Below are 12,981 nucleotides of genomic sequence, written 5' to 3'. Positions count from 1 at the left end.
GAGGCAGATGGGAAAGTTGGGAAATCATGGGAGAGCCAGAGCAACACCCAGCTGACACGTTGTCATTAGAAAGCATTCTAGACCCTCCATCTCCCAGAACCCGACGAGTCTTGAAAGTAGGAGAGCAAAGAGCTCAAAGACAGAGGGCACATAGCAGCACCCATAGAAGTGACGAATGAGGAAGTGGGATAGAAGGGGGGTGGAGATTCACTTGGGACAACACCATTATCCAAGAGGTTGAGTTTTATAGTCTCCCTCTGTAAATACTGAATAAAAAAAAAGGATGGTAAGAAATCTTCTCTTGTTTTTATACTTTCCTGGGAAATTGTGATGGCCTGGGAATCCGATTCAGAGGCTGAACCGGAGGAACCCCAGCCTGCACAGGAGTCCCCGCCTCCAGGGCCGGCTGAGCTGGGGAAGGGCCTTGGATCTGAAGCGCCTGCACCTGTGCAGGAGCAGGCACCAGGTGATTCCACTCTGGCTCCGGAGGTGATTGAGGACACAGTGCCTACAGGTGCGTCTCCCCCTGGGTCCAGTAACCCTCCAGCCTCTCCTGAGCTGCAGAGGCTCAGGGCAGAGAGGCGGAGGGAACTGGTTTCTCCCAGGAGGAGTGCTCGCCTTAAGGCCAGGAGAGGCGGGTCTCCTGGGGGCCGGGACCGCCCCTGGCCTCAGAGAAGATAAAGGCCAGTCAGCCCAGTCCCAGGTTGCGGGAGCAACATCTTGAATACCTGCTTCTGCCCGGACCCAGACCTGTCCTTCCAGAGTTCCCATCCCCGCCCGGCTTCCTGCTTCAGACCCCGCCTCGCTCTTTGTGAACTGTTTCCAGACTCGTGACCCAGGACCACGCCAACGGTAACCTTCCCCCCGGGACCAGCACAGAAATAGCCAGTAGCAGCATTCTGACATTCCCACCCTGCCCATCCCATAGTTGCCTATCCACACAAAGCTAGTAGAGAAGACCTTTCAGCAATGCATAAGAGAGAACAGGCATTCAGGCAGCAATCTCTGACATGAGGACAGAGGTGTCACAAGAAGACAAGTGTCCATATTTTCATCTGTGCCACAAAGGAGGGTATTACTGCAGAAGAGAACTGGTTTAATTGCCAAAACATAGCAGTATTCCCTGAGTGGAAGGAGAGGAGAAAACAGAATATTGAAAAGGCAGAGCCACAGTTGTATTTTTCAATTCACCACAGGCACCTTCTTTAAAAAATAAAATAAAGAATAGAGTCTATTTTTAGTGTGATGATTGATTAGTGTTGTCATAGCAATGAGAAGCAACTGCAAGAACACAGTATAATATAAGTAAGCCAAGACAAGTGCCAAAGAATTAAGGGAACAGAATACAAAACACATGGCATTTTTCAGCCAGCCTATGGGTTGCTGCTATAATAGCAATCTTTCCACTGAAATTGCATGTGAAGTGGATGAAGGGATTACAATGTCCTGAAATAAAAATATTGGGGATTAAACAAGATATTGACGCTTCTCTCCTTTTTTCATCTAACCAGAACTTGTGGTTCACAACCAAGGAAAACAATCTTCCAATGGGAACCTTTTGCAGAAACTTCAAACAAAAAATTCTCATTGCTTTGTCATTAGAAACATTAATTCTGAATCACTGGAAACTATTTCAGGCCTGTTCAAAACTGAATCCAGCTCTTTTCCAGGGCAGGAAAGGAACATTCGTATAAAAATAGAGTGGTCAAGATTGATTTCGTACTAGCTGTTTTCTCCATAATTGACATAATTAATTGACTCCTTTTTTAATGGAAAACCTAGATTGAGTTGCAATTTGGAATACATAATAATAATAGTCATTAGAACCTAATCTTGCCAGCAGTGATGGATAATTTGATCTCAACTATGGTAAAATATTCAAGGCTTTATGGCTGACCTTAAGAGTTGTGTCATCCAAAATAACTGTTCAACACGATATGCATTTTAATTAAGTTAAATAAAAATCTGCCTAGCGTTCTGCCAACTCACACACTTCTGGAATGCACTTCAAGTACTTTCGTTGACAATGGCACCAAAACACCTTTAGCTCAATGTAAGACAGAGCTGAGTCCTTGAAACCACTGACAGGAGAAGGAGGCTGCAGATGGTGCCGGTTGCTGCTGCTGCCATTCCTGCATCGTTTGCCGCGACTGCATGCAAGCATGCTGTCAGGGCCTCATATTTATGGATTCAGAAAATTTCTACCCACATATTTCGGCCTCCAAAATGGCACCCAAAGCGGCCTCCGGACTAAACACAGCAATAATGAAATACGTCTGGGTGCGTGGGAAGCAAATGTATCCATTAAATTGCTAAAACAGCAGCACGAAAAGCACATAAAGCAAGTGGGTCAGTTTAAAAATACATCACCATTGAAGGAGGCTAAAGGCGCAGGAGAAAAGAAGAAATCTTTACTGCCTTCCTTAATGAGAAGAAGGGCTGGCTAAGGTTATCTCAGGAGAGAGCTTCTCCTTGGAAGTGCAGCTACTGCACACACACCTCCAAAGGTGGCAGGATGTGAAGTAGAGGCCAGGTGTTGAAAGAGGTGAACAAACAGGTTCACGAGAGAGGAAATGGTTCTTTGGACAACTTGGTGCCAAGCCATTTAGGGTTTTATAGGTGTCCTGAAACAAATAGGAGGCTGGTGCAAATGAAAAAGTTCTGATGTGATATGTTCTGAGAACTGAAAACGAGAAGCTAATCTGGCTGGTCTATTTTGCACCAAGTGGAGTTCCAAACCCTCTCCAAAAGCTTATTTATCACCTTTATATCCCAACTTTTTCTCTTAGGGGTACATGATCATGGATGCTTTAGTTGAGATTCCTGCTTTGCAGGGGGGTGGACTAGATGAACCTTGGGTTCCTTCCAACTCTTCAGATTCGATGGTTCACCCTACAATGACTCTGTGGGGTAGGTTAAGAGGCTGTGACTGGCCTAAGGTCACCCAGTGAGCTTCGTGACTGAGTGGGGGATTTGAACCCTGATCTCCCGGGTCCTAGTCGGACACTCGAAACACTACACCACCTGGAGTACTTCTGCTGTAGGGCATCTATTTAAATTAAGTAGGTAAATGAATAGGGAGAAAGCAAATTGTCACTTAGAGAAGGATCTGAAATATTTTCCTTGAACCTTGAATTTGTTTTGTTCTCAGTTGTTTTATCTGATGGTTTAATGTGCTGTAAACAGCTGTGAGATTTTTTTTCTTTAAAATAAAAAGTGGTATAGAAATAAAACTAACAACAACAACAACCCTATTTGGAGTGTACAGCAGTAGTCCAGTCTGGATGCAGTCAGGGTGCAAATGACAGTGGCCATATCTGCATGGTCTAGGAAAGGGCACACCTTCTGCACAAGCTCAAGCTGAGAAAAGGCATGCTTGGCCACAACTATCACCTTGTCCTCTAGGAGTAAAGTGGTGTCCCAGGAGTGCTTCCAAGCTGCAGACTGGATCCTTCATGGGGAATGCCACCCCATCCAATACTGCCCTCAGCCACTCTCCTACTGATCAAAATCACTCCTGTTTTGTCTAGATGAAGCCTTGCCTCATAAGCCCACATCCATCCCATCATTGCATCCAGACAACAGTTCAGGAGCCCCCAGAGCTTCCTTGGCATTAGAAGAAAAGACTGATATCTATGTTCAGGTTGATAATGCCTAACTCCAGACCTCCCCTGACAATCTCATTAGGATGTCAAACCTCGACGTTGCGTCTTTGACCATGGGCCGGACTTGGACCTTGCCTCTCGGGTAATCCACGGGACCAGGACAGCAAGTGAATAATAGTCTCCAAAGGGTCTTCCTAATTTAAAATTGCAAGTTTCTGGAAATTGAGAGCATCCCAACCCTTGTTGCTGCCATTAATGTTGGCTGAATAGTTACAACAGGTGTAAGTAAATAATTAAAATGCAACTTGGGTAATCCTGAAATGTGGCACAGTAACCTAGTTTATCAGGAAGCGCTGTTTCTGAGGAAGGCAATGAAGTGGCTGGTTTCTTTAACAGCAAAGTAAGAAATGAGTAAGCTTTAGCCCTCAGGAAAGCAAGCTAACGTATACCATTTACTGAGAGACGGCCAGCCAAGAGATGCTGAGTTTGATATTTGTCATTGCATATATCTCAGTCTTTTCAACACTGCACTTTAAACTAAGCTTGCAAGCCTCTGGTTGGTGACTGATGGAGTGTGGAATTTATGATACAGCCACTCCAGATGTTTCACAATCAAAGGCAGATGTAATAGACAGGCATTTTTCCATGACGTTCTGAGCCTCTGGATAGAATTCACCAATTAACTACCCACTCAACATTGTGTGCGCCGAATGAAAAATTTCTCACATTTCTGTGGCTCTTACGGCAAAGGATTAATGATGTCACATGGTAGGCCTCTTCCTAGCATTACTGAAGTACCCTAAATAAAAGTTTTGAAGTTACCGTCCGTTGCACAAACGACGAAGCCAAAAGAGAGGTCTTTAGCCTGCAAACTAAACAATAGCCGAAACTAGCTAACCCAATTCCTTTTAAACCTTTCTTTTTCATCCCTATCATTATTCATGCTGAGTGAAAGCAAGTCACTGTGCAGAAAATATATTCTGATTACTGCCAAAATCCAATCAATTGCAGATGGTTAATATACAAGATAACACAGTGCACTGTCCTCAATCCTGGGGTGAACCATATGGGCAGGCAGCTGTACTCACCCCCCCCCCCCGATTTAAAAGACAGTAGGAATAGGCTTACAAACCCAACAAGAATCAGAAAGCAGACTGGAGTCTTGGGGAGGGGAGAGTTATTCGGGCCAAGGGAAACTTGTTTCATGGTTTCCATTTGAATCCCTGACATGCCCTGGAGCTGGGCATGTTTAGCCTGGAGAAGAGGAGGTTAAGGGGTGATATGATAGCCGTGTTCAAATATATAAAAGGATGTCACATAGAGGAGGGAGAAAGGTTGTTTTCTGCTGCTCCAGAGAAGCGGACACGGAGCAATGGATCCAAACTACAAGAAAGAAGATTCCACCTAAACATTAGGAAGAACTTCCTGACAGTAAGAGCTGTTCAACGGTGGAATTTGCTGCCAAGGAGTGTGGTGGAGTCTCCTTCTTTGGAGGTCTTTAAGCAGAGGCTTGACAACCATATGTCAGGAGTGCTCTGATGGTGTTTCCTGCTTGGCAGGGGGTTGGACTCGATGGCCCTTGTAGTCACTTCCAACTCTATGATTCTATGATTTCCAATTACACCATCTCAGGTAGCAAGATTGGAGAACAATGTTAAGTGTAGCCAATGCTGAGATAGACGGACCAATAGCCTGAGTCACTATAAAGAAGTTAGGTACACTGAAAGTAGTCTAATATTCTTTTGGACATGGAACACTTTTGCTGCTCCTTCTGCTCCTGTCCCCTGAACAGTTTCTGATCAATCAGAGGTGTCCCTTGTCTCAAAGCTAACTATATTATTATTTAGAAGGAAAATCACCATAAAATACTGTATTTTTCGCTCTATAAGACACACCTGACCATAAGACGCACTTAGTTTTAGAGGAGGAAAACAAGAAAAAAAATATTCTGAATCTGCGTAGTGCCTCTCCAGCAAAGCGGGAGGAGAAACGGAAGGGGCTCCATTTCTCCTCCTGCTTCGCTGAAGGGGTGCTGCGCAGCTTTCCCTCTCTTCACAGCGCCTCTCCAGAGAAGCAAAGTAAGAACAGCAAGAGGGATCGCTGCGAAACGATCCCTCTTGCTGTTCTGGCTTTTGGGACAACTGCGTCAAGCCTCTTCAGGGCAGGGGGAGCGTTCCTCCCGTTGCCCTGAAGAGGCTTCGCAAAAGCAACGCAAAGCCTCTTGAGCAAAGAGGCAGGAGCGCTCCCGCTGCACTCAAGAGGCTTTGCGTGGCTATCCTTGAAGCCAGAAGAGCAAGAGGGATCGGTGTGCAGTGATCCCTCTTGCTCTTCTGGCTTCAGCGATAGTTGCGCAGCCTGCATTTGCTCCATAAGACACACACATTTCCCCTTACTTTTTAGGAGGGGAAAAGTGCGTCTTATAGAGCGAAAAATACGGTACCTCTGGGGTTGAAGGCACAATTATTTCTATAGTCGCCAGCACATATACATCAAGACACTCCAAAGGAAAATAAAAATGGGCGAAGCCCCAAGGCGACATTCCTTCCTTCCACCGCACAAGTGGGCAATGTTTTGGGGGCTGTGCCAAAATGGCATACTTCTCAGGTGGGGTGTGGCTTACTATTGTAACAAGGTGGCAGAAGGCCTGCTCTCCCTTCTGTCCAGAGCAAAGTTTGGAAACTTTCATAATGACACAACTATGCAGCTCTCAAGGTGCACTCTCAAAGGACTGTGGTTGCTGTCTTTCCACTTGTTCCCGGAAGGTCTGCCACAGCAGATAAATAAGGAAAAAATAAGAGCGAGGACACCTGCAGCTTGTAAGGACACCATGGAGTGAGCTATACAGCTGCAAATAAAACGTTTCAAGTGTGTTATAAAGTGCATTACACAAATGTGACACTAGATGGCGAAGGTGAGCTATGGCAAATTCAATATATTTTTTTCAAAACTTTTTTTTTAAAAAAGCATTTCCACAGCTTTTTAAAATATGTGTCTAGATTCCATCCAGCAGCAGAGAAGGTGGGTGGCTTGTGTCACTGGTTTATTTCTACAATTTAGATCCCACCCTTTCATGTGAAGGAACCCAGGCCAGCTGATACAGCAATTATGTATATATTTAAAGCATTCTAAAACAGTTTAAAACATTATTCAGCCAGAAACAGCATCTTTCAGCATCAAATGCCTGAGTAAACAGGAATGTTTTCAACTTCCTCTGGAAAAGTCAGTAACGGGAGACTGGTGCATCTCATCAGGGAGGACATTCCACAAATGGGGAACCACCACCAAAAAAGACCCCCTCATGAGCCAGTGCCGACCAGGAAGTCCCCAGTTGCGGCACCACCACCAAGGCCTCACCTTCAAATGACCCCTCACAGAGTCATAGTTACAGGTAAGTAACCTGTTTTTCCTCTTTGTTTCCCCCCCCCCCGTAGTTCCACATACGGGAGCATTGTGAGCTAACTTGAAACAAGAGTGGGAAAGAGAGCAATGCTGCCTGCAGAACAGAAAGTTGTATCCTTCCTTTAGCAGGTGAACAAATTTGTCACATCCCAATTCCACAACAAAATCGTAAATAAAAGGCTAGAATAGGAATGGCACAAATATGTCCCACTGTTCAACATCTGAAGTTGAGGGAATTTGGTGGGAAGGCACCATCCATCGGAATAATCCCATTCTTATTAATGCAGCCTCAGTATGAGACACTCAGTCCTGAGACGCTAAGGTTTTCCTTATCATTTTTACCTTCTAATTGGCAGGCAAAACACAATCATGATTTCAACTGGTACACCTTTTTCCAAGCCTTTTGCCCACTGATGCATTTTATGAACACTGCCTACAGAATCAAGTTACTCAGCTACCTGTTATGAGCTGCGGAGTCAAACTCTGTAATAATTCAGAGATGTAGTTTTGAAGCGTAGACGAGCAGGTTCAACACTATCTCCTTTCAACACCTTAGATTTGCTATCAGTTTCTCTCGAAATGAGGCAAGTTGTCAAGATATTTCACGGCTCCATTGTAACACGTTTTCCCTTCTCCAGAAAGGCAATTGGATTTCAGGATATATGGTATTATCTATAGCACCATCTCTCTCTCTGCCCTGCTATCTTCGGACTCGTTCCCCGTTATAATATATTACATAGCATTAGGTTAAGAGTCAATCTAAAATAACGATTAAGATCTCAAAGCCCTTTATGTATAAAATAAAAACAGCAATGTATAGTCAGCTAAGAGAGTCCACAAGCGAGTAGGCTGGGGAGTTATACAACTACTAGGACATTTCCAGGACGTGGGTGGCGCTGTGGGTTAAACCACAGAGCTGAGGACTTGCCAATCAGAAGGTCGGCGGTTCGAATCCCCACAATGGGGTGAGCTTCCATTGCTTGGTCCCAGTTCCTGCCAACCTAGCAGTTCGAAAGCATGTCAAAGTGCAAGTAGATAAATAGGTACCACTCCGGCGGGAAGGTAAACGGCGTTTCCATGCACTGCTCTAGTTCATCAGAAGCGGCTTAGTCATGCTGGCCACATGACCCGGAAGCTGTACGCTGGCTCCCTTGGCCAAGAAAGCGAGATGAGCGCCGCAACCCCAGAGTTGGTCACGACTGGACCTAATTGTCAGGGGTCCCTTTACCTTTACCTTTAGGACATTTCCAGGCCTGCTTTTTTTTGTGAGAAAGGAAGCTGGATAACTGTAGAATAAGCACCAACACAGCCTCTTTGTTCGCCCTTGGAATTTGAACCCAGTAGTGCCTGCATGTTATACAGGTGGTACTAATTTTAAAAAGTCTCTCTTTGATCCTAGTACAGTGGTGCCTCACAAGATGAAATTAATTCATTCCACAAGTTTTTTCGTCTAGCGAATTTTTCGTCTTGCGAAGCACAGTGTCGGAAAAGTTTTGGAAAAGCTTCAAAAATCACCAAAGTCTTCAAAAACCTCAAAAAAGGCTACCACACCGCGTTCTATGAGTTGCTCCTCGAAGTCAAGTCGCAACTGTATTAACAGTGTTAAGAAAAAGGAAACAAACTTGCAAGACATTTTCGTCTTGCGAAGCAAGCCCATAAGGAAATTCGTCTTGCGAAGCAGCTCAAAAAAGGCAAAACCCTTTCGTCTAGCAAGTTTTTCGTCTTGCGAGGCATTCGTCTTGCGGGGCACCACTGCAGTTGTTCAGAGGCACATTTTCTAAAGTAAATGGAATCATCTGAAGGCTGCTGGGCAAGACTTCGGTGTGTAATCTGAAGGTACAGATCCTTGGAGTTGGCTGGACAATGTGCTCCTCACGCCTTATGACATGAGCTCCAGTGTTCTGCAACAGCCTTCAAACAGTTGCCAAGGTTACCGAGAGTGAGGGTTTATGGAGCTCTCCCTGGCAATAAATACTACAAATAAAGAGGCTGAGACTACCCAGTGAGGCTGAGACTTCTTCTGGTGTCTTCTGTGCCTGCCAACTTATCATGGAAGGCTTAGACGATGCAGGAGACAGCAAGCTAGACAAGAATTTATTGTCTCTCTTAAACACGGACAGAAACAGTAACAGAAAGCTCCTGACTCTACCCAGAAATAACTAAATACAGTCTGCCTAGTGACTGACTCCACCAAGGTGCAACTATATATTATGCCACGTGGTAACTAAACTATGTAAAGCTACCTCTCCATCCACCAAATAATCTCAAGGAGTGGGCAGTGAGGCATAGCCTATGTAGTCCAGAAACAGCTGGGTTCTGCCTCCGTTTGATCACTTGATTAATTTAGCAAAGGCCCATCCCAGCCCTTTCTCATTTCATCAAACTATTGCTTGTTCTTATCCTTTGCTTTGCTTATTCTTCAAACAGCTATAGGGCAAGGAACTGGATTGCAGAATAACACCTCTACAATTTTTGCATTGCGGTCGAAAGAGGAAAGATTAGAAGGTTCTTCTGTTCCAAATTGAATCATAGAACCAGTGCAGCTGTAGGTGTATTGGTGCCTTTTGTGTCTCTCATTCTTTTATTCAGTTCCTTTTCTCCTTTCTGGGCACTGAGCCCAGATCTGTTTAATTTTGCTTGCAGAATGAAGAGTTTTCCCAGACACTGTATCCAGATAGATGACCATTTTATGAGTTAATAAAAGATAAAATAAAATCTGTCTCTCGACTACCAGCAATAACCGGCACTTTAAAGGCCTTGTCCTTTTCTTATTTTTATAGAGGTTTCATTTCAATTAGAACTACTGGGTAGCAAAATATATCAAGCTTCTGAAATTAACATAATATTAAGTTAAATAATTGATGAGGCCCTCCTAATATTAGCTGCAATATCCTTCCCTAGTTATATAAAAGAGGATCCATCTTCTATTGAGCAATATTACCACTATGAAAAACCCCATTACTATGCTTTACTAAAACCTTTCCGAGACTTAATTAACATGACAAAAAGTAAGCAAAACTTACCGTGTATTCTGATCCAAATTTGCCCAACAGGAAGAGGAGAAAGGGGGGGAAAGAATAATGCCATAATTATTTTATTGTTCATGTTGCTTTATTAAAATGTAAAAATACATTAATCATTGTGCTGACATGCATATTGCATTTCCTGTGGATTATATGGCAAGGAACAGTGCAGAAAGACTGTATTTCTAATTGTTTCATCGCTGGTGAACGTGGAAGTTTGATTCCTGGAGCACCAGGGCAGCAGATATTTTTGCATAATTTTGCTCTCCCTATCATCCCATCCAAGAGCTGTTAAGGCACCCCAAGGAGACAGGTGGTAAACTCATCACCTGCATACATGAATAGAAAACGGAAAAGCATTCTACAGCCTGTTTGTAGCGGAAGTCAGGGGAATGCCTTGCTTTTATTTTGTCTTAGATATCCTAGCTCTTTCTCAATACTACCGGGATATTCCAGTTTCTGATTCAGTTTATAAATAGGACTCCAGTGAGGTCAATTTCAGGAAAAAAACCACAAAACAGATTGAAGCTGCCCTGACAGATTAGATGCTGATTTCATAACATATTCCTATAAGGTCAAATACTGTCCTTACAGAGGAATACAATTTACCGTATTTTTCGCTCCATAGGACGCTCCTGACCAAAAGACGCACCAAGTTTTTAGAGCAGGAAAACAAGGAAAAAAATCTGACTCAAATTTTGTACTAAACTATTTAAAACAACAAAGTGTGTGGCTCCTGTCCACTTTGCTGCTTTAAAGCGAGCCATGGTATATAATGAGGAGAATGGAAAAAGGACACATTCCATTATAATGTAGCTGTTTTCATTATCACTGGGAAGTCAGTATTGGCAGCAGTCACAAAAACTAAAATTTGAGCATTTTACTGTTACTAATCAAGAATATTAATAGTCAGGGAGAGAAACCAGGGCTGTGCAAATGAGAAGTGCTTGGGAGTATGGAGGAACAGCAAAATAATAATAATAATAATAATAATAATAATAATAATAATAATAATAACAACAACAACAACAACAACAACAACAACAACAACAACAACAACAATTTATTTATACCCCGCCCATCTGGCTGGGCCTCCCCAGCCACTCTGGGCGGCTTCCAAAAGAATATTAAAATACTGTGAAGCTAAAGATCAAATGATTGTGCTCCAGTTCCTAAATCTCTGAAGTTTTCTCAAAACAGGCATGGTTGTTTTGAAAGGAAGATTCAAAATGGAGTGACTGAGCAAAGAACAGAGGAGGAAAAGAGGGCAGATAAATAGCTTCCATTCAATACCAAGAGAACACAATGTTTTTGGTTTAGTATAGGTGGACTGTACTTGTAAGAACTTGTATAATGAATTATAGAGTTGCAGTGGAATATCAGAGCCTCGTTTCAGCAGTAAAGATTAGCTACTAGGAACATGGTCCACACACACACAGGATGTCTGGTTATAGCTGTGCAGTTTAAACTGTTCCTGAGCCAGATACCTGCTCAGTTTTAGCTGAAATTACTATTACTGGTTTGTGGAGATCCTTTGCATGTATTTATGACTATTTCCCCAAAACTGCTACTTGAAGAAATCCCCAAACTTACTATTTTTAAACTTCAAATGGAGCTCAGAATCCAGTTAGGCAATCCTTTGCAGCTGAATTAGGAGGCACTGAGAGACAGCAATTTGCTGCTCCCCACCCTCCACCCTCCACCCCAGGAGCACACAGCCTTCCCTCTGCTTGCAAACCTTGCAGGGACTTCAGGGGAAAGCAAAGGCTGTAGGCAGAGCAGTGTGGCTCCTCCCCCCACCCCCAAAAAGCACCCCAGCAGCACACAATCTTCCCTCTGCTTCCAAACCTTGCAAACCTTGTCGGGACTTCAGGGGAAAGCAAAGGCTGTAGGCAGAGCCGTGTGGCTCCTCCCCCCACGGGGGGGGGAGCAGCCCGGGAGCGCACAGCCTTCCCGCTGCTTGCAAACCTTGCAGGGACTTCAGGGGAAAGCAGAGGCTGCCGGCACAGCACCGTGGCTCCTCCCCCCACCCCCAAAGAGCAGCCCAGGAGCACAAGACAACAGCGATTTGGCTCCAGGGAACACACATTCGCTCCATAAGACGCACAGACTTTTTCCCTTACTTTTTGGGAGGGAAAAAGTGCGTCCTATGGAGCGAAAAATACGGTAGGTTAGGCACACTCCTCAGAGGACTGAAGTCACCATTCCATACCCGCATTTAATTACCGGAATTACATTTGTATCTGGCAAATGATTTGGTTTTGTGCAGATAAACCTTTTGAAAATAAATGCATTTCCTGCAAGTCAGCACGCTGAGCTCTCACCCTCAGTTCACGCCCCCACCTACTACTCTCAGCAGATACTGCGGAGGTGAAGGAAAGTTTGTCCCCCAAGCAATAACTGTGGGAGGAGAAATTGGCTCGCTTCAGCAAAAATATGCCAAAGCAATTGTTGGGGGAAGGGTGCACTGTCTCTGAATCCTATTTCCCCCTCACACTTGGCACTTCCTTTGGCAGTAATAGCAGGGGTCAGACTTTGTATGGGCATGAAGACTCAACAGCTCTTGGGACACAACAGAAACCTCCCGAGAACTATCCTCCCTGACGGCTCTAAGGAACCAACAGAGATAGAGAGAAACATAAGGAAGCTGCCTTATACCAGGGTCTGCCTATTTGCTTATCTTGTCAATAATGATGATGATGATGATGAATACCCCGTGCATCTGGCTGGGTTTCCCTAGCCACTCTGGGAGGCTCCTAACAGAATATTAATAATAAAAAGGGACAACATCAAACATTAAAAACCTCCCTAAACAGGGCTGCCTTCAGATGCCTTCTAAAAGTCAGATAGTTGTTTATTTCGTTGACATTTGATGGGAGGGCGTTCCATAGGGCGGGCGCCACTACCGAGAAGGCCCTCTGTCTGGTTCCCTGTAACCTCACTTCTCACAGTGA

The 12,981-nt window shown here is 44.2% G+C and overlaps 1 protein-coding gene across 3 annotated transcripts in view; it reads right to left on the bottom strand.

Moving 5' to 3' along the window:
• The window catches only part of PITPNC1 (phosphatidylinositol transfer protein cytoplasmic 1), a 135,142-nt gene that overhangs the window by 43,332 nt on the left and 78,829 nt on the right, over positions 1 to 12,981 (bottom strand). For all 3 annotated transcript variants that reach the window (XM_081181531.1, XM_081181532.1, XM_081181530.1), the window contains one exon: positions 10,028 to 10,035. In XM_081181531.1, coding sequence (XP_081037657.1) covers positions 10,028 to 10,035 — 8 coding nt within the window. The remainder of the gene's footprint in view (positions 1 to 10,027; positions 10,036 to 12,981) is intronic.

This window comes from Podarcis bocagei (assembly GCF_964188305.1).
Source record: "Podarcis bocagei genome assembly, chromosome: 2".
Taxonomy (NCBI): Eukaryota; Metazoa; Chordata; class Lepidosauria; order Squamata; family Lacertidae; genus Podarcis; species Podarcis bocagei.
This window is presented reverse-complemented; position numbering and strand designations above follow the sequence as displayed.